At 53.2% G+C, this 24,971-nt stretch overlaps 11 protein-coding genes across 11 annotated transcripts; 7 read left to right on the top strand and 4 right to left on the bottom strand.

Annotated features, from left to right (window-relative positions):
* Positions 1-274: 274 nt before the first annotated feature.
* On the bottom strand, positions 275-854 carry KVR01_001643 (tyrosine protein phosphatase LTP1; the record flags this gene model as incomplete). Its single annotated transcript, XM_044790269.1, has 2 exons — positions 275-547; positions 618-854. The coding sequence occupies 2 exons, from the start codon at positions 852-854 to the stop codon at positions 275-277; spliced, it is 510 nt and encodes a 169-aa protein (XP_044649598.1).
* Positions 855-3,028: 2,174 nt separating this feature from the next.
* On the top strand, positions 3,029-3,545 carry KVR01_001857 (uncharacterized protein; the record flags this gene model as incomplete). Its single annotated transcript, XM_044787362.1, has 2 exons — positions 3,029-3,266; positions 3,325-3,545. 2 exons carry the CDS (start codon positions 3,029-3,031, stop codon positions 3,543-3,545), a joined length of 459 nt encoding a protein of 152 aa, XP_044649812.1.
* A 392-nt stretch (positions 3,546-3,937) lies between these two features.
* KVR01_001710 (uncharacterized protein) lies at positions 3,938-5,058 on the bottom strand (the record flags this gene model as incomplete). The annotated part of the gene is made up of 2 exons (XM_044791444.1): positions 3,938-4,783; positions 4,864-5,058. The coding sequence occupies 2 exons, from the start codon at positions 5,056-5,058 to the stop codon at positions 3,938-3,940; spliced, it is 1,041 nt and encodes a 346-aa protein (XP_044649665.1).
* A 3,003-nt stretch (positions 5,059-8,061) lies between these two features.
* Positions 8,062-9,733, top strand: KVR01_001603 (uncharacterized protein). The gene has a single exon (XM_044789504.1). The coding sequence runs from the start codon at positions 8,162-8,164 to the stop codon at positions 9,683-9,685; it is 1,524 nt and encodes a 507-aa protein (XP_044649558.1). The 5' UTR covers positions 8,062-8,161; the 3' UTR covers positions 9,686-9,733.
* A 276-nt stretch (positions 9,734-10,009) lies between these two features.
* On the bottom strand, positions 10,010-10,625 carry KVR01_001697 (uncharacterized protein; the record flags this gene model as incomplete). The annotated part of the gene is made up of 3 exons (XM_044788966.1): positions 10,010-10,109; positions 10,164-10,377; positions 10,454-10,625. 3 exons carry the CDS (start codon positions 10,623-10,625, stop codon positions 10,010-10,012), a joined length of 486 nt encoding a protein of 161 aa, XP_044649652.1.
* Positions 10,626-11,786: 1,161 nt separating this feature from the next.
* Positions 11,787-14,289, top strand: KVR01_001261 (uncharacterized protein; the record flags this gene model as incomplete). Its single annotated transcript, XM_044794681.1, has 3 exons — positions 11,787-12,860; positions 12,949-13,697; positions 13,728-14,289. The coding sequence occupies exons 1-3, from the start codon at positions 11,862-11,864 to the stop codon at positions 14,287-14,289; spliced, it is 2,310 nt and encodes a 769-aa protein (XP_044649216.1). The 5' UTR covers positions 11,787-11,861.
* On the bottom strand, positions 14,194-15,210 carry KVR01_001562 (uncharacterized protein). The gene is made up of 3 exons (XM_044791543.1): positions 14,926-15,210; positions 14,736-14,860; positions 14,194-14,620 (listed from the first exon to the last, which is right to left on the bottom strand). The coding sequence occupies exons 1-3, from the start codon at positions 14,957-14,959 to the stop codon at positions 14,516-14,518; spliced, it is 264 nt and encodes an 87-aa protein (XP_044649517.1). The 5' UTR covers positions 14,960-15,210; the 3' UTR covers positions 14,194-14,515.
* A 1,789-nt stretch (positions 15,211-16,999) lies between these two features.
* On the top strand, positions 17,000-18,350 carry KVR01_001966 (uncharacterized protein). The gene is made up of 3 exons (XM_044793237.1): positions 17,000-17,825; positions 17,921-17,988; positions 18,055-18,350. The coding sequence occupies exons 1-3, from the start codon at positions 17,204-17,206 to the stop codon at positions 18,241-18,243; spliced, it is 879 nt and encodes a 292-aa protein (XP_044649921.1). The 5' UTR covers positions 17,000-17,203; the 3' UTR covers positions 18,244-18,350.
* A 393-nt stretch (positions 18,351-18,743) lies between these two features.
* On the top strand, positions 18,744-20,388 carry KVR01_001145 (uncharacterized protein). The gene is made up of 4 exons (XM_044786387.1): positions 18,744-19,188; positions 19,269-19,714; positions 19,794-19,963; positions 20,014-20,388. The coding sequence occupies exons 1-4, from the start codon at positions 18,861-18,863 to the stop codon at positions 20,318-20,320; spliced, it is 1,251 nt and encodes a 416-aa protein (XP_044649100.1). The 5' UTR covers positions 18,744-18,860; the 3' UTR covers positions 20,321-20,388.
* Positions 20,389-20,749: 361 nt separating this feature from the next.
* Positions 20,750-21,787, top strand: KVR01_001985 (uncharacterized protein; the record flags this gene model as incomplete). The annotated part of the gene is made up of 3 exons (XM_044794785.1): positions 20,750-20,782; positions 20,844-21,260; positions 21,329-21,787. 3 exons carry the CDS (start codon positions 20,750-20,752, stop codon positions 21,785-21,787), a joined length of 909 nt encoding a protein of 302 aa, XP_044649940.1.
* A 685-nt stretch (positions 21,788-22,472) lies between these two features.
* On the top strand, positions 22,473-24,535 carry KVR01_001142 (uncharacterized protein; the record flags this gene model as incomplete). Its single annotated transcript, XM_044791385.1, has 6 exons — positions 22,473-22,675; positions 22,729-23,084; positions 23,157-23,413; positions 23,491-23,652; positions 23,746-23,850; positions 23,984-24,535. 6 exons carry the CDS (start codon positions 22,473-22,475, stop codon positions 24,533-24,535), a joined length of 1,635 nt encoding a protein of 544 aa, XP_044649097.1.
* Between the last annotated feature and the right edge of the window lie 436 nt (positions 24,536-24,971).

Genomic DNA, 24,971 nt, shown 5'->3' with positions numbered 1-24,971 from the left:
TGTGGTGGACGGAATACCCCATCCCGCACCGCCTGATTGGCGAGAACCCGCATCGTGCTCAGCAAGTCGGTCTGGTGACGATGGTTCACCTGCGCGGCGCGTCTCTTCCGTGGTATCAAACATGGGATGGTCTACTATCGCGATACACCGCAAACAGAAACGCCGTGGCTCCAGATATGCAATGCCAGTAAGTCAGAATAAGTACTCCGTGGGTGTCGGCCGGCCCCTCCGGCCCCTCCGGCTCAACAGCAGCGGCGACTGTCCGTCCGCCCCATCACTCCTCCGGTGGTGTGGCTTCGGGGAACACATCCCTGAGGAAGTTCTTGGTGAACCTCAAGCACTGGTTGTAGGTTGTCTCGAAGCCATCCAGAGGCCCATACCACGGGTCCTGTACAACTTCAGCCTTGCCAGTGCCCGAGTATTCGCCAAACAACATGATCTTGGCCCTGGCCTCTGGCTTGTTCTTATGCATCCGCTGGAGGTCGCTGAGGTTGTTTCGATCCATGGCGAAAACGTAGTCGAAGTTGTCCAAGTCCTTCATGTTGAACTGGTCCGGTTTTAGCCCGTGCAACACATCCAGCCTGCCGCATCCCGAGGCGTCCTCTTCAGGTTCTTACCTTGCGCGCCCTGTGCACATAATCTGTGATGCCGTGCTCTTCCAGGGTGGCCATCGTCCGGTCGTCTGGGCCCTCTCCGACATGATACGCACCAGTTCCGCAGCTGTCGATCTTCTTGACCTTGCCTTGGTATGGGGGCTTGTTTGCAAGGCTCTGGAAGATGCCCTCGGCCATTGTCGACCGACAGATGTTGCCGAGGCAGACGAAGAGGACGGAGATGGGTTGACGTTCGGGCATGGTCGAGGCGTGTTGGACTGAGGTTGAGGTGCTGTGTGATCTAGGACTGCCTGAAGTAAAGGTGGTGTTCGAAGGTGAAGGATCGACGACAGGCTGCGGCGATTTATTGTCGATCGGAAAAAAGAGCGCGGGCGGGTGCTCCGGGGAAAGTCTAGAAATCCAGAGAAAAAGAGGCCGAGCCGTTAAAGCTGTCCGCACGGCAGAGTGCCCCGCGATGACGCTGTCGGAAGCAGCGTCCAACCCTGAAAAGCATTCGTCCACTCAGTGGAGCGGGGCAGGCAATTTGCCCAGCTGCACTGTGTGTGAGCACTGAGCAGGGCCGTCTGTCTATCCACAGTTTGCTTCCAACCAAGCACGTCAGCAACTCCCTCATTCATTGCCTGAGTAGCCATCCGCCACAATGCCACATTGGACCTGGACTTGTCTGCTCCACCACGAGAAGCAAGCGCGAATGGGTGAGGGCAAACTTGTTTTGTCACCGGCAGGAGTGAGTGAAGTCGGTGGTCGACGGCCAGATTTGAGCAGGAACCCACGACTGACCCGTGGAACAGGGACTATCGACTTGGCCCCTTGGGGCCCCTCGGGGCTGGACAAGCTTTATGAGGATGGTCGCAGGATTAGCTAGGGCCGCTATAACCCTGAATCGCTTCTCTGCTGGCGGGCCCGCGCCTGGCCAATCCACCAGCCTGGTTACGGCCCAAGGTTGCAAGATCATCACCAGAGTACTACACAACAGGCCCTTCTGCGCTTCTCACAGACGAGATCTACCGCAGGAAGGCTTTGTTCATATACAGCACCCCCCAAATGAACACGATGCCGCTTTTTTCGTGCATTGGCCCACGTGACACGATGGTCGCTGATCCGTTCTGGTTCCCCATCTCAAATCTCCCAGCATCACAAGACGTCCTACCAGCCCGTTGCTCACATGCCACTCTTTTCGCATGTAGCACTACAACCTGGACCCGACCATCCTTTGTCTCCGCCAAGCATGACTAGAGTCTAGTTGTGTGAGCATCTCTGCTGTCGAATAGCCATCCCACCAAAAGCCACTGTATCGGTAGCTTCAATCAACAGGCCTGCCGAGTGACGACTGGGTTCAATCCAAAGCAGCAGCCTGGAAAGCAGGTTGGCGAGCGGCTTCTTGGTACGGAACCATCCGGCGAGGTTTCAGTGTACCCAGACTTGTCCAAGGCTCAGCCCTGCAAGACACCGCTGTCTCCGAACTGCCGGTCGATGTAAGGTGGGTCGGCGGGACGAACGCGCCATCCCGTCACCTCTTTCCCGGTGACCCCATTCGCTGGGAACCATGGCGATGGGTCACCTTTACCCCTGACCGGAGGTTACACTGGTCGGACGCCATTGGCAGGCCAGCGCGGGATGGCAGATTGGCTGTTTCAACGTTAATTTTCTTCAACAACTTTGTTTTCTGCGCGCCTTCTAGTGAGGTTGCAAGCCTGGGGCGAGACGCAGACCGGTGTCTCGCTGCAACTTTTCTCTCGCGAGCTAGTTCAGCCGAGGAATTCTGGTGGAGAACAAGGCACTTCAAAGTTCCCAGTCAACAGTCAGCCCTTGGAACGGCCCGATGAGAGCATTGTTCGATTATCGGGCGCTATGAGCTTTCCCGGCGAGCTAATCGAGCGGCGCGAACGCCTTTCCGGCTCCCGGGACTGGCAGAGATGGCAGCTAGATGCTAGGGAGTGAAAAACCATCACCTTCGCTGCAACAACCGCTCGATCGCTTTGACGTGAGCTTTTGGTCCAGTCCGTGCTGGCGACCCAGCCAAGGCCGGTGGTCCAATCTTCGCTTCCCGTTGCCACGGACGCTCCCAGCGGACAGGGCAATTCCTGTTTGTGCTCCCGAGGGGGGACATGGGTTTGGATCAGGAGTATCCATTCACATCACCCACTTTATATTAGCTTTTTGACTAGGTAGGCGAGGTCCAGACTCTGATGATAAATACTTGAAGGGTTCCCTCTTACCCAAGCGGGCTTTTTGGTCTATTGCACTATTTCACCGTCATTTATTCACGACACTCGCTCGATATCAAACCCAACATTTCAGATACTACCACCTAGTTATTCTCCGAGCTCTGGAACAAGCTTCAGTCACAAAACAGGCCTGCACCGTTCAACCTATCCCAGCTGTAGCTACCTCTACGACCCACATATTTCAAGATGCAGTTCAAGGCCATCGTCCTCTCCACCGTCTTCGGCCTGGTTGCCGCCCAGTCTTCTGACGTCGCCTCCCTCGTCACCGAGCTGCCGTCCTGCAGTCTGACCTGTCTGCTCGCCGGAGCCAGCGCCGCTGACTGCGAGTCCACGGACTATGCGTGCCAGTGTGGCAATCAGGATATCATTGTCACCAACGCCACCGCTTGCCTGACGAGCTCCTGCAACACCAACGATATTGCCAGTGCGTCCTACTCCAACCAAGTATGATCCCTGGGTACAGCAGCTGACAACACTCTTAGAGACCCAGACTGTCTCGCAGCAGATCTGCGACGCCGTCACTGGTGGAAACAGCAGCACTTCCGCCTCGGCTTCTGGCAGCAGCGCCTCAGCCACTGGTTCGAGCAGCTCTTCGTCTGCCTCTGCCTCTTCTACCGGCACCTCAAGTGCCGGCTCCCACCCTGAGCTTTACGGCCTCGGCATGGCTGCTATTGCCGGTATCGCTGGTCTCATGGTTCTGTAAATGGGCCGCTAGAACAATGCAGTGTCACGTGGCCCGCCTGAAGGATCATATTCTATTCAAAAGCTTAGAAAGACCTCCAGTTGTTTTGGAGGCAGGTAAACCTTTCGGGAAGTCAGGCTATGATCATTGGCACGACCGGTTTGGGAAATTGCACGGACAATATACCAATGGGGCCAGGCCCTACCAGGACAGGGTTCTGGAAGGAAGAGTAGTGCTACTTCTGGCGTTCAGTTTATACGAGGACTCATATTGAACGTCTATACCCATTATTCGCTCTCTTTTTAACAGTAATATGTCTATACGTGATATTTGCTCCCGATTCTCCTGCTAACCATCTATGAGGAAGTCCCAAGATCTAAACCAAAAATGTGCAAGGACACTGGATCTGAAAATTAGCCAGGATGGAACCTCCCCAGGGCGCCATCCTCACCGCCATCAAACAGCGCGTTTGTGCCATCCAGCGCCGCAAACTTCTCAGCATACCTCATACCCTCACGCCGCTGGGCCTCGACCCTCTTCCAATCCCACTGCGCGTCGGCGCTGAGATCAATTTCGCCGACGTCCTGGGTCTCGTCGCCGACACCCTCGGCGCCACTCCGCCAGCCCGCCGGCCTCTGAGGCAGCAGGCCGCTGTGCTCCATCAAGATGCTCGGGTGGACGGTGAAGCGCCCCACCTTGAAGACGTACTTGCTGAGAGCGGTGGCGATGACATACTTTTCAAAGTTCTGCGTCTCGCCCTCGGCGACGGCTGCTTGTCTCTGCCGGAGCGGACCGAACCACGATGTGGTGCCGCTGTCCCACGCCGTCGGCTTTACCTTGCCCTTGACTACAAAGTGCGTCACGAGGTACAGCCACTTGCGGTCCCAGGCCAGGACCCGGGTCCAGGTCTCGTAGCCCTGGAAGGGCGCGATCTCCTTTTTGAATGAGCAGAAGACACCTCCGAGACCAATTGCCATGCCGCCCTTTGCGACGGTGCCGTCCGGGGTGACGACGGCTTTTGTCTTGGCGTTGTGGGAGATGGCCTTGAGGCCATCGTGCAGAAGATGTGTGACGCATTGCGTTCGTGCGATATCGAGATCGGCAAAATAGGTGCTGTTGGACTTGTGCAGGTTGTAGTCGGTCTCGAGGAGGGAGTTGTACGTGCTCGTGATGGAGTAGTGGAAGAGCATCCGCGGCTCCTTGACCCGGCGCTGCAGGTAGGGGACGTAGTTTCTCAGTATGGCTGCCCAGACCCGGTACTGCGCAAGGGGGATTGAGGTGTCAGCGGGCTGTGTCTTCTGCGCGAGAGGGGGTTGGGGAGGAGAAGCAGGCCACCCACGGTCCACGCGAAGGGCATGTTCTTGACGTTCGCAATGACAAACAGTGCCAGGAGGATGCGACTGGTGCGCCCGGGGCCGGTGACGAAGTTGGTCACCAACGTCTTCATGTCGATGTGCAGCAGCGACACGCCAGCCACGCCCGCCGCACCCACGCCGACTGGGATGAGGAAGCCCAGCGCGTTTGCTGAAGCCATGTCGAGTGTCCACGTGTGCTGGTCGGTTATTACTGTTGCTTGTGCTGAGAAGACGGCTTATGCGTGCTGATGAGCCGGCGGGTATGGCTCCGCACGAAACCGAAGAGCAGCACCACGATCACGACGACCCAGAGCGGCACAGAGCGGAGCACGCAGGTGAGGGTGGTGCCGCACTTTGCGATAAGGGAGGAGGAGGAGGGGGAATGGGGGTAGGGCATGAAGGGAATGTCTGACTTCAAAGGAGTGGGAAGTCGTGTTCGTCCCCTGTCCCGTCCGTCGCTGGACGAGCTGTTGTTGAGCTTGATATGTTTGCGATTCGGCCTGGTGAGACTGACTAGCGGATAACCCACCTGTGCAGTTGTGGTGCAGCTTCCCTTGGCCGATTCTGCCCCGTCGCCGAGCCGAGGCTCCGAGCCTTGGGGTTGCCATGCTGAACGCACTCACGTATGACATGCATCCTCATCAAAACTTTGCGCGTGATTCAAGCAGTGGCTTGGGGAAGTCGCCATCTCTTCCGTCTGGTATTTACACGGCCGACCCGTCCATTCTTCGGAGCTTATCACGCTGCTGGACCACCTATAGCACAGTGCAGAGCCAGTTTATAATTGCATATTGAGCTTACTCCAGCTCGACACAACAACTCTACAAGCAGGCATTGTGTCGGTTGTGAAACTGCTTGGAGATCCCATATCTCGAGTACGGCCAGATAGAATATCAGATAAATCCAGGAAAGGGCAACATGTGTCTTAGCTTCAGGCTTGACATTTGGCCCTTGTCTTGCGTACCTAGGTACCTACCCGGTAGGTATTCATACCTGTTGTCAAAGTCGATCCATGGGGGCTAGGTCCCCTCCAACCACCCCCACCCCCCTTAAAAAAAAACCGAACATCACTGGGCCTAGATTGAATGGCAGAAAAGTATCCATCCTTAGTCCTATGGAATTAAGGTTTTGCGTGCCAAATATTTACCTCCCATTTCTCTGGTGTGAACTAGTCTTGGATCATCTCAATTTGTGCGTGGAGCCGTCAAGTCCCTAGGTCTTTGTGGTGAGAAAGTCTCAACTCTTTGTGTTGGCATTGATAATAATGTGCGATACGGTAACTTTTGCAACACAAGACGTGGTTACAATACCACTGTGTCACATAACAAAGCCTCTGTCAATATCAAACTCTTATTGTTAAGACCCCCCGATCTGTTGCACTATATAAACCCTACATTCCACAATTCTACTTGTCTACTTAAGTACACTGCTGCATCAGTCACTCTATCGATTGATACCAGGTACCCTAGGGTAGCTAGAATACCGGAAAACAAAGAAAACCACAAAAGGAAACACGTCGAGATCAGGAGCGGTATTTCATGTTGGCAACCTTTCAAAACGATGTCATCGGAAGAAGACGGCAGAGGTCGTAGAAGCGGAGCTCCACCCCAGAACCTCAGCCACTGCCCCAGCCTGATCAGCCGACTGATGGCCACACCCGGTGGGAAGTAGCTACTCTATAAAAAGTTTTCATGATATTCAATAAAACACGATCCAGCTTGTAGGCATCATGGCCCGCAGGCAGCCCTTCGCCTGAGTGAAGACTCAACCCAGATATGTGTGTGTCCTGAAACGTTGATGACAGCTACTGTGTTGAACATTGCCGAGATCTTGACCGCCCTTGATAAACATTCACGGGGCTGAGCCTGGCAAGGCCTCGACGGCAGCGCGACCCGCCTCTCGTACGAAACGGCGACCGTGGCCGACCCGCAAGTCCAGCCGTCCGAAACAGTAACGCTCAGCGTACAAGAACTATCATCGGAGATCTTTCACACATCAAGTTGGGCATGCTTCAGCCTGGTGGCACAGCGTTATGTGCCGTCTCGAGATCTGCTGTGCCGCCCCCTTGCAGTAGTCTGGAACTGCTGACCACTTCACGACCTGGGTCTCTGGTTTCTAGTAAGGCCGCCACAAGGGTCCGTAAGACGCATATTTTGCAATCCATGTATGAAGCCCCGGGATTTGTGACCCACAGTAGTGGGCCCGGGGCTCCAGGGCCACGGTTCACAGAAACTCTTAGCAACAGGGTCGACGACGGTCCGACCGAGACTTCGGAGCTGAGAGTTGGTGTCGACAGTGAAGGTTTGGGATGCGCATCGTTGCCCGCAGGTGTCGAAGATGACCACCTGGACCTTAAATCTATAGAAGACAGTAGATTATAAGTAAGACCGTTTATGCCTCCCTTTTCTCTGCGTATGAATCCTCATAACTCATCCACTTTTTCAGTTATCTCTTCTTCCCGAGCCGTGCTCTCAATCTTCAAGTAATTACTGCATTCTTAGCTCGTTGATCGAGTAGCTATCACGAACTCCCGAGCTCTCGAGGTGTCACAAAGGCGAAAAATTCCGGAGATTCTTCAAAATGCGCGCATTTGCTGTCGTCATTGCTTGTCTGATTGCTCTTGTTGCGGCGGTGCCCGAGAACATGATGGAGGATCGAATGATGCGTCGAGAATGTGTGCGTATATCAATGTTACAGTTGATTTCAGCCTGCATCAGGGTTATGTGACTCATGTCTGAGGCCGTCTACTAACTGAAGTACTATCTCCAGTTCTGCGACGAGAACCATTGCGACGGTCCAGATTGCTGTGCGAATGGCACTTGCTAAGAAATTTGCGAGGGAGCTAGGTAATGGAGCAGGCATTTACTGGTTACCTAGGCAGGGTAAAATTGAAAATTAATTTGCGGTGAATTAGATTAACTCAGCACCGTGCAATATAGTGACAGCATGCAATATAGTGACAGCGTGCAATATTTTGATTTCAACGTTCTTGGGAACTAGCAGTACTTTTAGCAGCCAGGATGTATGCGGAATAAGAGCGAAACCAGTTAGCAGCCAAGTCTTGAATTGCTTGATTGAGAACTTTGGCGTCAGAGATCTTACCCTAACCCTCAAACATTTAAAACAGGCCCGCACTCCGGGCCCAAGTGCTCCAGTGTGCTCATTTGCGCACATGTGTGCTTGAAATTCTGAATCATCACAATCTTTGAATTCAAACTTCACTACCCACATCTCCTCACCCCTTTCGGCTGCACTTACAAGCCCCTTCACAATCGTTGGGAAATGAACAAAGATGGGGAAGGCACCGATACTCGGGACCTGGCCCTCGACATCATGGCGAGAAGTGATGAGCTGTTGCGGGAGATGGAAAAGCTCCGGCAGAGATATCGATCGATTAAAGGCAACCACCTGAGCATTCCTGGTCTGGCGGTCCTGATGGAAGGAGTAAAACAGGAAGGTAAGGCTGCGCTACCGTTCGTGAACCAGAATGCGAGCGGCTCAGCCACGCCAATCGAGGAGTCGCTAGAAGCCCATCCAGCAGGGTCTCGTCTGCGCTTCTCAAACCTGCCTGCTATCGAGCGCAACTGGGAAATTCTGAAGCACTGCCACAATATTGTCTCCGTTGAGCAGTCAATACCTAAAAATCCCAAGGTGGAAGTCAAGGATGATGGCGAACTCATCGTTCACCGTGTCAAGACCGGTCGCGGTCGCGGCGCAGACAGGGACATGATCTTCGTTCATGCAGTGGTCGATGGAGGAGCCGAATGGATCCGCATCATCGGCAAGGATGAGAAACGAGTACTCGTTGAGCTTGCTGCTGGCGGGTGGGATTGGGATTGGGACCACGAGGAAGGCGACACAGATGATGAAGATGATGCCGAACTCTTCGAAGATGTACCCATTCTTCGTACTGTGAAGGAACTCGCAGATACTGCACGCAAATATTGGCATGATTACCACCGCCCAAGAATACGAATCTTGCTCAGCCGCATACAGGAAGGCCAGAGTAAGGACATGGATAGAGTCCTTCAAAAGATGCGCAGTGTAGGTGGTGGCGACATCAAAGTCACGGTCGAATGCGCGGACTCACCACTGGTATCCAGTCAAACCCCACTGGATCTGGATACGGCGCTATCTAATCTTGTACCTGTTGAGGACATGAGTCGTTTTGGTTCGACCGTCCTTCTAGATACAAGCGTCCTGATTGCTCTGATATCGGACATCTCACACGCTACCGTGGAAGTGCAACCATGGCATAACCAGGACTGCAAAGCTCAAATCCGCGATGAAGCGAACGGTATCAACTTCCTCACGGCACAAGCTTATCCTGTCCTCAGGGGGAAACGACTGGTCTGCACGAAATCAGCCATGGAGCACTTTCATGAGATATCGAATACCATTGCAAGTCCCACCGAGTTGGAAAGAGCGCGTGTCCTCTTCTCAGGCGGACGGGAAGACTTTCATGGGTTCTCCATTCATCCCGTGCCAGAAGACCTCATGCTGCCGGTGCAGGTGCTCCCCGAGCAAGGGAATCTGCATGCCAGGGATCTCGTGCAGGCAGGCAGGCTTCCGGAGGTAGCAATCAACGTCGAAAAACAGCTGTTAGGGGTGCCGGGAAATAGAACTACACATCTATACGGCTGGTCCTCGGGAATGACTGTTGTTACGGCAAATAGGACGCTTGCAAAAAGGTTGGTGCGCAGGATCGAGGGCAGCCTTGAGAAGGACTACGAAGGTGGGCCGAGGATATGTACATTGCCCTTTAATCGAGCTTTGGCGACTAAAGGCCCTAGGCGACTTGATTGAGTTGCCATGTACCTAGCATAGACCACAATAGCAAAATTTTCGACTCTGGCCTTTGCTACCGAAAGACAAAGCTCGCAGTTGCTCTTTCAATCAAGTGGAAAATGTGGAACCAAAGGCATGTTGTAAGGCTGCTTGCAAGTCCATGTCCTTCGATCCGAGGAACAGAATACATCGCGTCGAATTGAGTTCAGCATAGCTACTGTGTCTGATAAAGGCATTGAAGGAGGGGCTACCCAGATGGAGATCCTGCTGTATAACGAATAGATATTGCGGTATTCAGCACTTGAACGCCACATGTTTCGGCAGCAAAGCCTTGGTGATTCCTCACGCAACACCCCAGATCTCTGTGGGCTGCACGGTGAAATTCAGAAGCAGCGATGAATACTCAGAGACGGCGTAGGCTGTGTAGTTCCAGTATGCATTCCTTTTCGATAGTCAGTCTAACACTTCTCCCCGATAACAGATGGGTAGCATTTACTCGGAAGTGGGATCGACAAACTCATAGCTCACGGCCAAGTGAGCTCCTGTGCCGCCGGTGTTGACAGACTCCAGGCGTGCAGCGACCTGGCGAATCGTTTCGTTGTTGTCGAGGAGCTCACACTTATCGTAAGGGGTGCCTTCGCCGAAGCCTGAGCAGTAGGCTTTGAAGGCGGGAACTGAGTTTGAGAAGGCCGGGGCGCTAATGTTGAAGTCTAAAGGAAAGGTCAGCACGTATCCACGGTTCTAAAGGTGAGCGGCCAGTGGCAAGGAGGATCTAGAAACACGCACCATAGTAGCAGCCGGCCCGGGCACAGCCTGCACTCCATCCCGTTACGGACCATGTGTAGCTTGTAGCAACCGCGGCCTTGGTCTTGACATGCTTAACAGAGGGCTTGCTCCACAATTGAGCAGCCTCGGTAGAAGTGAGAAGGGAAAGAGTGGCAGCAAGGGAGAACTGCATCTTAATATAACTTGGATTCGGGAAGACCGTAAGGAGGAAGCTAGTGATCAGTTTTGGAAAATGAGTGACGAGAGTGTGCCCAGATAATATATGTGAATGAAAGAGGATAGGCAGTTGTGACAAGGGACCCTAAGACAAAATGAAGTCATGACCATAAACAAAACATTCGCCTAGGAGGATGATCGCCCTTTTTGTTTTCCGTCTCGATTCAATGTTTCCCCTGGCTTCTACACACTCCGTACTGGCAACCTTGGAAGTCAGCCAGAGCCAGGTCTGCCACAGTACTTCATAATAAGCAGACGGGCGGAATTCCGTCAGGGGTCACGCAGTCAACCTTGGAATCCCGGGTGCGAAGATCGGGCTGCAGTGTCGCCAAGTAGCGCGGCCCAGAGCGGCCTCTACCAACTTTTGCCCAGGGTGGCATCCCAGTATGGCCTTGCAACGGGATCGCCACTCGTCAAAGTGTCGGGTCACTGCCCCTTCAATATGGGGGTGGCATTCCCTTGGGAGGGAGCATTGCCTGGTTGGGGAGGGCGCCAGAGGGACATCGTCCTCCACTCGCAACGCTTGCAGTGAGTGAGGCACCGTCGACGATCAGAATAGGAAAACAAGCCCAGTCCCAATGGTGCAACCAGACCGACCACAGGATTTCAAGAGCCTCGTATGGAGTAGGATTTCAGGGTGCTTCGGTTGGCCGCGCAAGCCCAGGTGCTTACACCACATGCCTCAACGCTGCAGTACAACCGGCTTGCTGCTGGCTCGCGGGGGGTGGGGGTTGATGGGCCACGGCGCGAATATGTACAGGGGGTTGGGAGGACCAGGCCCTGTGAAATACGAGCCTTTTTTTTATTTGGTTCTCATTGTCAAGCGCGCCTAAGGGCTTGTCAGCCGGGAAGCAATCAGAGAAAGAGACGGCCACTTCTCCAGGATTTAGTATTAGGTCCTGTGGTAAATGCAGATCGAGAGCCCCGGAGAGAAAGAAAGTAAGGAAACGCAACCTTGTAACATTGGCCTTATCTTCCCTTCCTTATCTCTGTAGCCTGTGGCTTCAGCATCTCAGAGGTGCCGGTGATGTCACCTCTTGAATGCGCAAGACTAATATTGATAAGCTCTCGGAGAGCATAAGTACTAAAGTATGCTGCCAAGTGGACAGACACGATCCTTGATAAGGGCGTCCTTCTGGCGTGGCAAGTCGTGAGTTTTTCACAGCCCATCAAGTGATCAAGAAAACCCTCGATGAATGCCAGGATGAATGCCAGGATGAATGACCAAAACGCACATGCTCCCACCGAGACTTCAGGATTACTCGGTGACCGTTCGGGACCGCACTCAGACGTTGATGTGGAATCTCAGCTCCCTAGCGCCATCTCCAAGGACGAACAGGCCCTGCACCTTTCTTCCAAGTCCATCGGGGAGCGTCTCCCCTACAATGACTACACCACCATCGACTGGCTTCATGATCTTGTCAAAGACAGCGCCCGGCACCAAGCCCTGCACCGACCAGGCCTCAGGGCGCACAGGCTGGAGCTGTGGTGGGATGCCGCCGAGGGATGGGTTGCCGCGTTCATCATTGGCATCCTGACCGCCGTTGTGGCGTTCCTGGTGGACGTCAGCGTTGCGAGTGTCGCAGACTGGAAGGAAGGGAGGTGTGCCGACACCGACGCCGGTGGCGGCTGGTGGCTGAATGGTGAGAGGTGTGGTGGCAACGCGTGGAGGCCGTGGTCGGCTTCCTGGGGAGGCGCGTACGGGATATATGTCTGCGTTGCTCTTGTGTACGGGCTGATTGCCGGTGGTGTGACCATGCTCACCAAGGCTACGCTGCCAGCCGCAGAGAGCGTAGACGATGAGACTGACGAGACGCCGGGATCACCGTTCCAGAGCAATGTCCACTTTACCGAGACCGCCACTGGCAAGACAATGTTCATGGCTGCGGGAAGCGGGATTCCAGAAATCAAGACTATCCTGTCGGGATTTGTCATCCCTCACTTCCTTGACTTCAAAGTACTGGTTGTCAAGGCTGTGGGTGCCACTTTCGCCGTGGGGACGGGCCTGAACTTGGGAAAGGAAGGGCCCTTTGTCCACATATCCACATGTGTTGGATTCCTGGTCGCCAGATGGTTTCCCAAGTACAATGGCAACGGCAGGAAGATGAGGGAGATGCTCAGTGTTGCCTGTTCTGCCGGTCTGTCTGTGGCGTTCGGTGCACCCATAGGTGGAGTGCTCTTCAGTTACGAGGTAAGTGACAACGACATTCAGGGCCGCAATCAATCGCCATCACGTCTCATCTCAGCTGTGCCAATGGTTATTTACTCTTCTTCTGCAGGAGGTCAGCACATATTTCCCCCGTCCTGTGCTCTGGCAAGCCTTCCTCTGCTCGCTCGTCGCAGCAGTCACCCTGAAGGAGCTCAATCCGACCGGCACAGGCAAACTCGTTCTCTTCGAGACAAACTACGGGGTCAATTATGACGCTGTCCATTACATCGTCTTCGTCCTGCTGGGCATATGTGGCGGCATCTTTGGTGGTATCTTCTGCAAGGCAAACTTTCACTGGTCCAAGTTCTTCCGGAAACATCCGCTCATCAAAAACCACCCAGTGTTTGAGGTCCTTCTCGTCGTACTGTTGACCTCTCTGCTGCAGTTTCCAAATAGACTTATCCGGTCAACTGGGGATGTAGTCATGGCTGAGCTGTTGGTTGACTGCAATGAGCCGGAAGATGTGACGATGTCATATGTTTGCGAAATGGAGGCCCTGGAGGACAAATCTAAGTACTACGTGTGGCTAGGAACGGGTGCATTGGTCAAGCTACTGCTAATGATCATCACCTTCGGCTGCAAAGTTCCTTCGGGGATCATCATCCCTGCACTGGACGCTGGTGCATTGTTCGGACGCATGGTCGGTCAAGCGCCATTTCTTGTTCACTCCATTTCTCCAGGTATTTTTGCAATGATCGGTGCAGCAGCATTTCTCGCCGGTGTATCTCGGATGACAGTGAGTCTTGCGGTCATCATGTTCGAGCTCACAGGCGAGGTGAACTTTATTCCTCCTTTCATGGTTGCCATTCTTACCAGCAAGTGGGTTGCCGATTCAATCAGCAGGGACAGTGTCTATGATTTGAGCCAGCACTTGCTGGGGCACCCATTCTTGGATGTTGAGCATTCTTTGGCGAAAGTGCGGGAGGCAGGACGCGGAACGCTGGAGGATCTGATACCACCAAAGAACACAATGGAAGAGATCACAGTTCACATGGGGCCAGATGGGATCATAAGCAGGCAGCTTCTGCGCAGAAAACTATCGCAGCTGAAGGCAAGGGGCTTGATGGATGCTGGGTTGGTATTGGTCAACGCACAGGGCATATGTCATGGCTATCTACCCGAGGCAGAACTCGAGTACGCCCTGACGCTCAAGGAATACGCGGAAGACGCCAATGAAGACGGCACTGGCCAACAGTACGAGGTTGACTTGGTCAGAGGGCCAATATCGGACTTTGTTAACCGCACACCTTTGACTATCCCCTCAACGGCACCGGTCGAGTATGCCGTTGAGATGTTCGGCAAGCTGGGATTACGATATCTGGTCATTGTCGAAGAGGACAGCGCCAAGGTGCTTGGTCTGGTCATCAAAAAGCGGCTGGTGAAGTATCTGGACGGACTGAAAAGCACATAGCGACGTGGACAGTTCCACAGGCAGCTCCATAGAAGGGATCTGGGCCCCTTTAACGTATGGGATATCTTGAGATCGACAAATGGGTCCAAAGGGACATTTTCGCACCCGAACATTACGGCTCATAGGCTCCCGGAAGTGTCTGGTGTAATCGAGTTGTCTATTGCATCTTCGAGTGTGTTTCTCGGCCTAGAACATGCGCACAGCTCGCCTGTGTCTCGATTCCCTTCTAATTGCTCCTCGCGCCACCCTTGGCCGCTCTGAGCTCGTCCATCTTGGCTACTCGCTTCTTGAACTCGACGTACTGGCATTTCTCGTAGCTGTGTCTCTCTTGCTGTACTTTGCGTCAGCATTTGTCCATCGGTCCCCGGCCTTGGCTCCATAATGCCCAGCTTCGTTGCGATTGTGTTTGTCGAGGCGACTGCCATGACAGTCGGGGTAAGACCTACTTCGCACTTCCAGGGCAGGTAGTAAGTCTCGAACCGGCAGCGATTGAGAGGGATCAGGAGGTTCGCGCAGCTGTCTCGGTATGCCAGCGGGAGCTTCGCATCGCGCATTTCCTCGCGGGTCGCCTCTGGTCGTAGTTGCACGTTAGCGAAGATTCTCTCGGTCGGGCTAGAACGCCGTGTGAAGCCTTACGCCGCGGCATTTCAACTGCTTCGTCGTGTGCCATTTTGGGCGGTGCAATCGTTGGTGAACTCGAGCCTTCAATTGCCCGAACTTGATCTGTTCCCGGAGTCGGTCGGAGGGTCGTGACCTTGATCGAGGTCCCAGATGGCGTCGGTTCCACTGGGTCCGTGCACCATCTGAGCCGCGAGCGACCCCCCTTGATCGAAACACTTTTGTAGGGTCCGGGTTAGAAGTGGCCCATGCTGCAGCGATGCAAGTAAGTCCTCATAAAGTTGCATGTGAGCTCCAAAAAGCAACATCAAACATTGGATGCCACTATCGTGAAATTCCTTGATCATTGCTGACTTGCAATTCTGTTCTGACTTTCTACGCCATGGTATTCCCGTCTCCACACAACCAACCACAGTTGGTATATCTGTCCACCGCGCCTCGGCAAGCTAATTTTGGTACCGGATCCACCTATCTAATGACTTCAAAAATGAAAAATTCTCAACCAAGGACCGTTGGCCCAATGGCAAGGCGTCTGACTACGACTTGTGAGAGCATCACGAGTGATTCGAAATCAGGAGATTGCAGGTTCGATCCCTGCACGGTTCATAGTGTTCTATGACAGCACCTCGGTGCTCGAGAATTCTTTTTCAATTTTGCCCAAAGCGTCTCCCAATCTTGGAAGCCCGATGTGGCTTGTCAACATCAAGATTCCTGGCTTACAAGTAGATTGCGGGCATGTATGTATGGGCTCTCCCCTTTTCTAGAGCTGATTGCTCTGAGATACTTGATAAAACATAACTCACGCTACTATGTAAATACTAGCGGCTGGTAGCCCCTAGTCCTTCCTGTTCGTGCAACAATCCTACCTACCAGTGCCGGTACGACGTAGACTTTATTTGCCAGTGGACATGTCTTAAGATCCAAGATACGCAATCTTCGATATCCTCTGCACGCCCCTGCTCCGGAGTGCATCACGCATGAGGTTATGTCGGAAAGTCCAATTACTCCGTCGATCTTGTGATTTTGAGCTTGTTGCCGCATCCGACTTGATGCCATATCTAATGATTGAACAGTCTGTCGACCAGGGACTTGATTCCAGACGTCCGCCTCATGGAATCTTCATCTAAGGGTTGTCTTGTGATAGACGAGCCGACTTCATCGTATTTACATGAATTACTTGAGGATCCATAGATGACCTCGGGAATTATAGGCTTCAGCTCAAAAGTCATTCTTCTTCTGATCCACAGTCTATACTCAACATTGACCCATGCATAGATTCTCCCTAGGTCTCTTCGGCAAGTCATAGTATATGTAGCACGAAAGCCCAACCCCTTGCTAGTCAGATACATTCAGGCGGCTGACTTGAACCTGATGTGCAATATCACAGAGCTACCTACGCCAACCTTGGAAGCGATCAACAACTGGAAAGCCACCAGCGCGATGTTCAAGTTCACCCATAGTTTAGTTCAGGAAGATGCCAAGTGCCCGAAATATATGCACTTTCACTACGAGAAACTCGTGCGGTCTACCATGCGATTGGTGTGGCCGGAACTGCCCTTGCAACTTTGCAGTTGACGGCCCGGGGGTGGAGAGGAGAGCATGGTGGATTCTGGCCTTCGGCTTGCAGGACCACATCCGACAAGCTCGCTGGGCTTCCGGGTACTCATCCGAATGTCCTCTCAGTGGGTCTACTCGCTACACGACCGCTTTTTGTGGGCTACGCCGGTTTTTGTATTCGCCTCAGCCGGCATTCTAGCAGCCTGTCGATATGAACCGTCTTGTCTCTGTCGTCTTTGGGCACGAGTTTCATTGACGCTGGGCTTCATCACGAATGCGGCAAGTTGAGGGCCCAGAAACCCGGCGTCTCAGCGGGGCGTTCAAGAGCTCCACGGCTGTTGGGCGGGCTGGGCTGGCGGGCTGGCGGGCTGGCGGCTGCTGCTGCAGCGACAGGGCCCCGCCAACTGATCCGGGAAAGAGGACTTAGCCGACGTCAACCCCAGATTTCTACAACAAATAGGAGGTCGCTGATTTGCTAGAGCATATTCCCGCTTGGTCAGGAGTCGTATGTTTGAGAGGGATACCAGGGGCGGAACTTACACCGTAGCCATCGGTCGTACTTATAACATTTGCACTCCCATGAAGTCGTCTGCACTTGAAATCTAGAATATCCTCTCACCTTCATCCCATTCAAACACGCCACGCCCGACTCTTGTCAAGTGGTCAAGGACAGCCCCCACTGATACAAGCTCCCAACCCCAGTCCCTCGCCAAGAGCCCCTTCAAAACATACCGCCAGCATGGCTACCAACGGCAAGCCGCAATATGACCCCAACTTCACGGACAGCGTCATCGCGGCAACCGGCCCCAAGGCCAGCCCGCGTATGAGGCAGGTCATGAGCTCCCTCATCAGGCACGTGCACGACTTTGCCCGTGAGAATGACATTACCGTGTCCGAGTGGATGCAGGGCGTCGAGCTGCTCAACCGGTCCGGACAGATGTCCAACGACCGGCGGAACGAGACACAGCTGCTCTGCGACGTCATTGGCCTGGAGAGTCTGGTGGACGAGATCACCAACAAGCTGCTGGTGGGCGCCGACTACGAGACCACCAAGACCGCCATCCTCGGCCCCTTCTTCAGGAAGGACACGCCGCCCACCGAGAACGACGCCAGCATCATCAAGACCATGCCCTCGGATGGCGAGGTTGTGTACATGCACGGGATTGTCTCGGATGCGGCAACGGGCAAGCCGATCGAGGGTGTCCAGGTGGACATCTGGCAGTGCAGCACCAACGGGCTGTATGAGCAGCAAGACCCAGACCAGGCCGAGTTCAACCTGCGAGGGAAGCTCACTACCGACAAGAACGGATACTACGGGCTCTACTGCATCCGCCCAGTACCGTACCCAGTACCCTACGATGGTGAGTAGACTGAGCGGCTTTGGAGAAAGAGCCTCCCCCTGGGGTACCTCCCTAGGGTGCCTAGGTAGCATGACTGACACTGTGACACATCGCAGGCCCGGCAGGAGAGCTCTTGCAGCTCCTGGACCGCCACCCATACCGCCCAGCGCATATCCACATCATGGTAAGATCCCCTCGTCCTGCATGTGGACAGATGCACATGGCGCGATCATGAGCTAACAGCACACAGGCCGGCAAGGGGGATGAGTACTCACCACTAGTCACACAGATCTTTGACAAGAAGACAAAGTACCTGGACAACGATTCTGTCTTCGCTGTCAAGGACGATCTGGTGGTTGATTTCGCCCCAGTGAAGGATCACCCCAAAGCCTCGCTGGAGCTGGAATACAACATTCGCTTGGCAGGTCAAAAGGCTTGATTTTGCGGTCGACGTCAAATTGAATCGTTCTAGGTGATATTGATATCTAGCTACTCAAGTACCTGTCTGAAAATCAAAATTGTCCGACTGGAGCGTTTCCATCAAAATTCGACACCTTGGACAACTGCCAGCGTCATTCAAATGCAGACTTGTCAACTGGTGCCCAACTTGAGGTGCCCAACTTGAAGTGCCCAGTTCCAAGGTTTCGAAACTTGAGCAACATGCACTCTATCGGAACCAGCCCAGGTGATTGTAGCAAGGCATTTACAACGAATGCACGGCCCTCATGCGCCTGGGCTTTCCCTTTGCTATGCGTATGTTTCCTGCGAGTCCGAGGTATAGCGTTTGGATGCAGCGCCCCTCACTTGCACCGGATGACTTGCCTTAACAAGATTAGGCTAGCAAGGGTGTGCCATAGCCAAATGCACACACGCCCGGGCATATCAATGGGCGATATCATTGATGAGATTGATCTCACGCTCCACCCCGCTTACCTGATACTTTCCTCTCCTACCATAAATATCGCAGCACTCGGTCTGACGAGTAGATAGAACCCCAATAGCAATTATTCCTCTCAAAGTATCAATATTTTAAACGCTTGGACCTTACCAGCAGTCATGCCCTTCAACGACATCACCAAGCCCGCGCCTCCGCTCCCGAGCCCGGTGCTCACGGCAGTTCTGCCTGGCGTGTCACTGCTACGGCCGCTGAGCCGGAGAGGAACCGGCCCAGGCATGATCGTTCTCGCAGAAGATTATGGTGACTCGCTGGCGATTACTGACGGTGTCCCATCCCCGCTCGTAAAGTGGGCAGAAGAAGGTTACGCGGTTGTGGAGATAAGGGCAGAGGCCCTCAAGTCTGGCCACGGCGATCCCATTCGCAGCGCAATCGAGGCATTGTACGAGTGTGAAGTTTGTGAGCCCAAGGACAAGATTGGTCTCACTGGTAAGTGCCGTCTCAAGCCCTAGAGTGCTATCTTCCGGCACCGAGTACTTGAGTAGCCACCCACCTGACACCCTCGACAGCATATGATCCTGAGTTGTGGAATATCGTCGCCCCGAAGTTGTCAAATCATCCCTCCGTTGCCGTGGCTGCTGTGTACGCAGATGCATCGAATGAGTCATCCCCAGACTCGATTGTGGATGTGTCTATACCAGTCTTGCATCACCTTGCAGGAAAGCCAGCCGCAGCTGCTCCCCTCCCAAACAAGTCACAGAATGTGAAGAAGTACTACTACCCGAACGTCACTGCGTCTAAATTCGCGACGCCTTTCCAAGACTCATTTCACTACAACACCGAGGCTATATCGCACACTCGGAACCTCACGCTGTTCAAGAAGGAGATGGACGGCCCGTACTTTGACTTGGAGACGATATGGGAAGAGCATACATACTACGAGTTTGCTGACCGATCGGTCGAGCATACAATGAGCACGATGGTGCAGGAGCCTTATGTCAACCACGTACCAACGGTCAGTCTATTGATGACCACCTTGTGTTACCCAGGTAGTTACACTGGTACAGAGAGTTATGGGGCTGACCTCGGTCTAGATGACTGGCGGCATCGGTCGGTCCAAGCTATCCCATTTTTACGCACACAATTTCATCTTCCAAAATTCTGCCGACTGCGACCTTGAGCTGACCAGCCGAACTGTCGGCATCGATCGCGTCATCGACGAGTTCATATGCAAATTCACTCACGACCAAATGATTGACTGGATGTAAGACCATTCTGTATCCACCTGATTTGACTGGGGCTAAATGTATAAAGTCTACCGGGAGTTCCACCCACCAACAAGAGGGTCGAAGTTCCCTTCACGGCGGTAGTAAATGTTCGTGGTGATAGGCTATACCACGAGCACATTGCGTGGGACCAAGGCAGTGTGCTGAGGCAGCTAGGTTTGCTCCCAGAGTACCTCCCATTCCCATACCCGCTGCCCGAGGGGAGCGGCATCGCGGCTGGACGGCAAGTGGAATACCGTGTGCCAGTTGCAGGTATCGAGACAGCAAACAAGATGCGCGACCGAAATGGCGGACCATCAAATGAGATGTTCGAGTACAAGGTTCGCGAGGCATGAGATGCAGACTACTATTATGGACTATGTAGCTTTGTAGTGGAAATACAATTATAGTTGTCTCGGTCTGACTGTCCGACTGGTTCCCTCGGAACCACCCTGTCATTGCACACGTCAATTGGGTGTTACATCATCCATGGCTCGCTCCCGTGGCGGAATTCCACTGCTGCGGAATTCCTCTGGCGGAGTTCCACTGGAATTCCTCTGGCGGAGTTCCACCCGCTCCAGGCTTGAGACCGTAAGCCAGCAGCATTTCTATAAGTAAACAACTACGCTTCGATTTCTCTTAATTATTGACCTTTCTGTAAAATACAGAGCTTTGAGACGATACGTTTGTTCACTTTGAACCGAGGGAGTTCCTGCAGGTGTGCGTTGGTCGCCGAAGCTCCACAGCTGTGTCTAATTAGCCACTTATCAATTTCGTCGTCAAAGATGACCGCAATAAAAAAGGTCGCTGTATTTGGGGTACGTTGTGGATGCCTCAATCACCGGCACGTTAAGCATCTCTAGCTGACACGACTTCAAGGCGTCTGGCAACTTTGGTGCCCCGATTACCGCAGCCCTCATCAAAGCTGGCTTTGAGCTGACTATAATATCGCGAGCCGACTCACCAACAACCTTTCCGCCTGGCGTACGTGTTATCAAAATAGCATATACACCAGAGAACTTCGCCAGCGCCCTCATTGGGCAGGACACCGCCATCTGCGCCGTCGGACCTGGTGGGATTCACCACCAGACAGCTATGATCGATGCGGCGGAGGCCGCAGGCGTCAAACGCTTTATTATTGATGACTTTGGGTGGGGACCGAATGTTCGTGCGCTCCCAGAGTTCCATGATGTTCGTGAGAAGCGGAGGGCCCAATGGGATCATGCGAAGGCGAGGGCCGACGCCAACCCCAGGTTCACCTGGACTGGAATAAGCACGGGGAATCCTATCGACTGGGTAAGTCGTGAAATCGGCCCTTTCCACACGAAACGGACCATATAGTTCACATATTGACCAGTGAATAGGCAATCAAGAAATTTCCACTCATGGGGTTCAATGTCACTGACCATTCCGCAACTATGTACGACAAAGGCGAGGAGGAATTCACAGGCACGACTTTAGAGGGTATCGCACAAAGTGTCGTTGGTGTTCTCACCCACCCGGAAGAGACCAAGAACCGCTTTGTGAGGGTTTTCTCCATCAAGACCTGCCAAAACAAGTTGCTGCAAGCTCTTCAAAACGTCACGGACGAGCAGTGGAGGATACGGAAGTCAACTACTAAGGAGCTCATGGCAAGCGGTCGCAGTAAGCTTGCCAATGGCACTGGTGGGTGGGTCTTAGACCTGGTCGTCGCTCAGCTGTATGATGAAGGCGAGGCTCGGTGTGTGGTCGCATCCCGCAGGTCCGAATCCGACGCCGACCTTTTGGGCGTCGCTTCCGAGACGGAAGACCAAATTGCACGCAAGGCTCTAGGGCTTGTGTGATGCGACACACAGCGAGCAGAGATCATAGTTCCTTGCGCGCGATGCGGGGTCACCGTGGGCGCATGCGGGTCGGGACATCTAACCACGAGGATGGAGGAGACGATGATCAAGTGGTTGTCCGCATTCAGAGATGCCGGCTGCCCGATTTTTGAGGTTGTTGATAAATCTGCCGGCTCTGACTATAGTCGAATCGTATTCAAATCTTGGCCTTCCTAGCCTCGCCCTTCGTACTATGAACAGTTGGCATCTTCGTAGAAGACGAGACGGTGTCTTCCAACTGTTGACGTATCTATCAGTGTTCGTAATTTCATTAGTCTCAGCAATGAAAGGGAACTTCCCGACCAGCTTTTCCCACTAATCACCTGTCGTGCAAGCACCAGGCTAAACTCTTCTGGCTGCAACCCCGGCGTTACGATGTGGGCACCTTAAAGTTAAAAGAATGTGCCCCTAGAATAAACAACCAGTTGTGATTCTTGTTCTACTGAACTTGCTGCTTGGAAACTCGGGGCCGAACCCAACAAAGACCAAGTCAAGTTGTCGTTTTCGGGCTGCAATATACCGCCTGCGTCTGACATAAGGCTACGATTATAACAAGCTACTTAGGTATCCAGAGCAAATGCGATTTCTCTGAATCATTCCTCATTTCCATCTGGCCATCGCCCCTCCTTTCATTGATTTCTTCAAAATGGCTAGACTCTTCTTTATCACGCTGGTTTCTCAAGTGTTCGGCGCTCTGACGAGCAACCTGCACCGGCGACAAGAAGAGACCAGAAATATCCAGCTTCAAGTCCCCGAAAGCGTGCCTGAAGGCCGTCAAATTGTCGATGCCAGTTTCCAATCATATTCTATTGAGTTCTCCTACATGCTAGATTTCGCAGGTAATGCAAGGTAAGCACAAAGCGTCCAGTCTAGGACATAAAAGCTTGTACTAATTTGCAAAGCCATCCAAATGTTTATTCCCACCAGATGCTACAGAACCTAGGCGATATTGCTGGTTCATATCCCATCATCCGTGCGGGTGGGACAACACAGAACCGCAATACCTATGTCGCAAACCAGTCTGAGGCATTGATAGCAAGATTTTCGACGCCAGGCGCGGATCAGCCAGCCTCGCTGACGGTCGGGCCTGCTTGGTTCGAGTCGTTCCAGCAGTTTCCAGAGGGTACCAAGTATATCTACGGTCTTAACTTTTATGACGGCGAAGAAGGCATGGCCCAAGCCGTGCTACAGGCTGGTGCCGCTTACCGTGGAATTGACAAGGATCTGTATGCCTTCGAGATTGGCAACGAAGTCAACTGTATGCAAATCTGAAGATTAGCTTGAGTTCTACCCAATCCGAGAAGATGATAAGCCCACTAATTAATCTCAGCCTGGCCTGGTGGCAGTCGTCGCCCGGCAAATTACACAACCAAGTCGTACGTAGATCAATGGACGGAGTTCGCAGACGCGATAGGAAAAGACGCACTTGGCGAGGACGATGCAAAGCTGCAGCCTCTATTTCAAGGTTGTGCGTTCACAGCACCACGAGACATTGATCCTGGCAACAACTCAGTTTGGAATGTCCAAAGCGTGCTTGAGCTGGGATTGGCCCGATCTGGTAGGCTGAAAACAGTAGCTGACCACGACGTGAGTCTGAGTCGGGATTGGAAGGCGGTCCAAAGTCTTTTGTGGCTACAGAGCTGACCAATTCGTGGAATAATTAGTACATGGGAGCCAACTGTGAAGGTTCCAAGATCCCTACTATCAAGGACAACATTCTAAATCACCATCGGATGACATCCCTGATGTGGTATCACGAAGCTCTCGGTAATTTCAGCGCCTCACAAGGCATGCCATATGTACTTGGCGAGACCAACTCAATCTCTGTGAGTGCCCCGAAACCCCAGCTTCACCTTGTTGAGCTCTTTTCGTTTTGAGAGTATGCATTCCTCTGCTTGCTTCGCTGACCTAGACAACAGTGTCAGGGGACGCCTGGGGTTTCAGACGCTTTCGCCTCCGCTCTATGGGCAGTTGACTACGTCCTGTACGTCGCAACGCTTCGGATCTCGCGCCTACACTTCCACGTAAGCAGTTTCTAGATTCAAGTTTTACCCCTTCAAGGACAAACATGTCCCAAAGACTTTACGGGCTGGAGGGGTTGACTCAGGCTACTCCTGTGGTTCTTTGATGGCTGACATTGAACCCCCAATGCTGCAGATGGGCACCGCTTACCGTTATTCACCGTGGCAGCCAATTACTGTCAACGGCACGGCGCCCTTTGCCAAACCTCTTTACTATGGAAACCTTTTTACAGCCTCGGCGTTGTCAGGAGGTAACAAGCAGGTCCAGATATTGTTGAACGAGACATCTCTTACCGCTTACGCCGTGTTCGATGCCGGCAGCTCCGGGTCCGACATTGCCACCGCCCAGGGCTCTGCTTCCGTACAGCAAAAGCTGACTTCACTGGTTCTTCTGAATCTCAACATATACAACTCGACTTTCACGACGCCGCGCCCATACACGAGCTTCGACTTTACTCTCCCGGCTGGTGCTGGTAACGTTTCCATCCGGTCTTCCGACGTCCAAGTCTATCGTCTTACAGCGCCGGGCGTTGAAGTAGCAAGCAATGTTACATTTGCAGGTCAATACGTAGATAACAGCTCAGGTGTCTTGATCGGGGAGAGGGCCGTCGAAGAGGTTGAGGATCTGGGCAATGGAGAGGCCAGGGTGAGAGTTGGTGACGGAGAAGCCTTGTTGATCACATTTTAGTGTTGCATGCCCTTGGCGGCTGCTACCGTTGCGTTTTGTGTTTACACAGAGTACACTGGTGTGGGAGGGGACGGGGAGTTTTTAAACCTAACTTGACCTGGATGACAAGGTTATTCGAGAAATGGCAACTCGGGGTCGTTGTTCTCTTCCCTCACTGCCCAGGTGGAATCATGGCTGTCCCAATGTTAGGACTAGAGCTCAATTTGCTCATATCTTGCCCCTGTTCAGATGAAATAACCTGCATGTTCACATCGTGCCCGTGTAGGCTGTCCCATTCTACCTAGGTACGCAAATGTGAGATGGCATGTGCACTTTACTTGGGTGATAGTATACTACAGCTGTCAGGAAAACGAGCATGACAGCTTGTGTCAATGAGAGCCTAGCTATGTACTTCCCAAGTATGGTTATTGAACGGTGGGTCTTGAGCGTTTACCAC

This window comes from Diaporthe batatas, assembly GCF_019321695.1.
Source record: "Diaporthe batatas strain CRI 302-4 chromosome Unknown Contig00002, whole genome shotgun sequence".
In the NCBI taxonomy this organism is placed as follows: domain Eukaryota; kingdom Fungi; phylum Ascomycota; class Sordariomycetes; order Diaporthales; family Diaporthaceae; genus Diaporthe; species Diaporthe batatas.
Note: the sequence above shows the minus strand (reverse complement) of the source record. Positions and strands in the feature narration are given on the sequence as shown.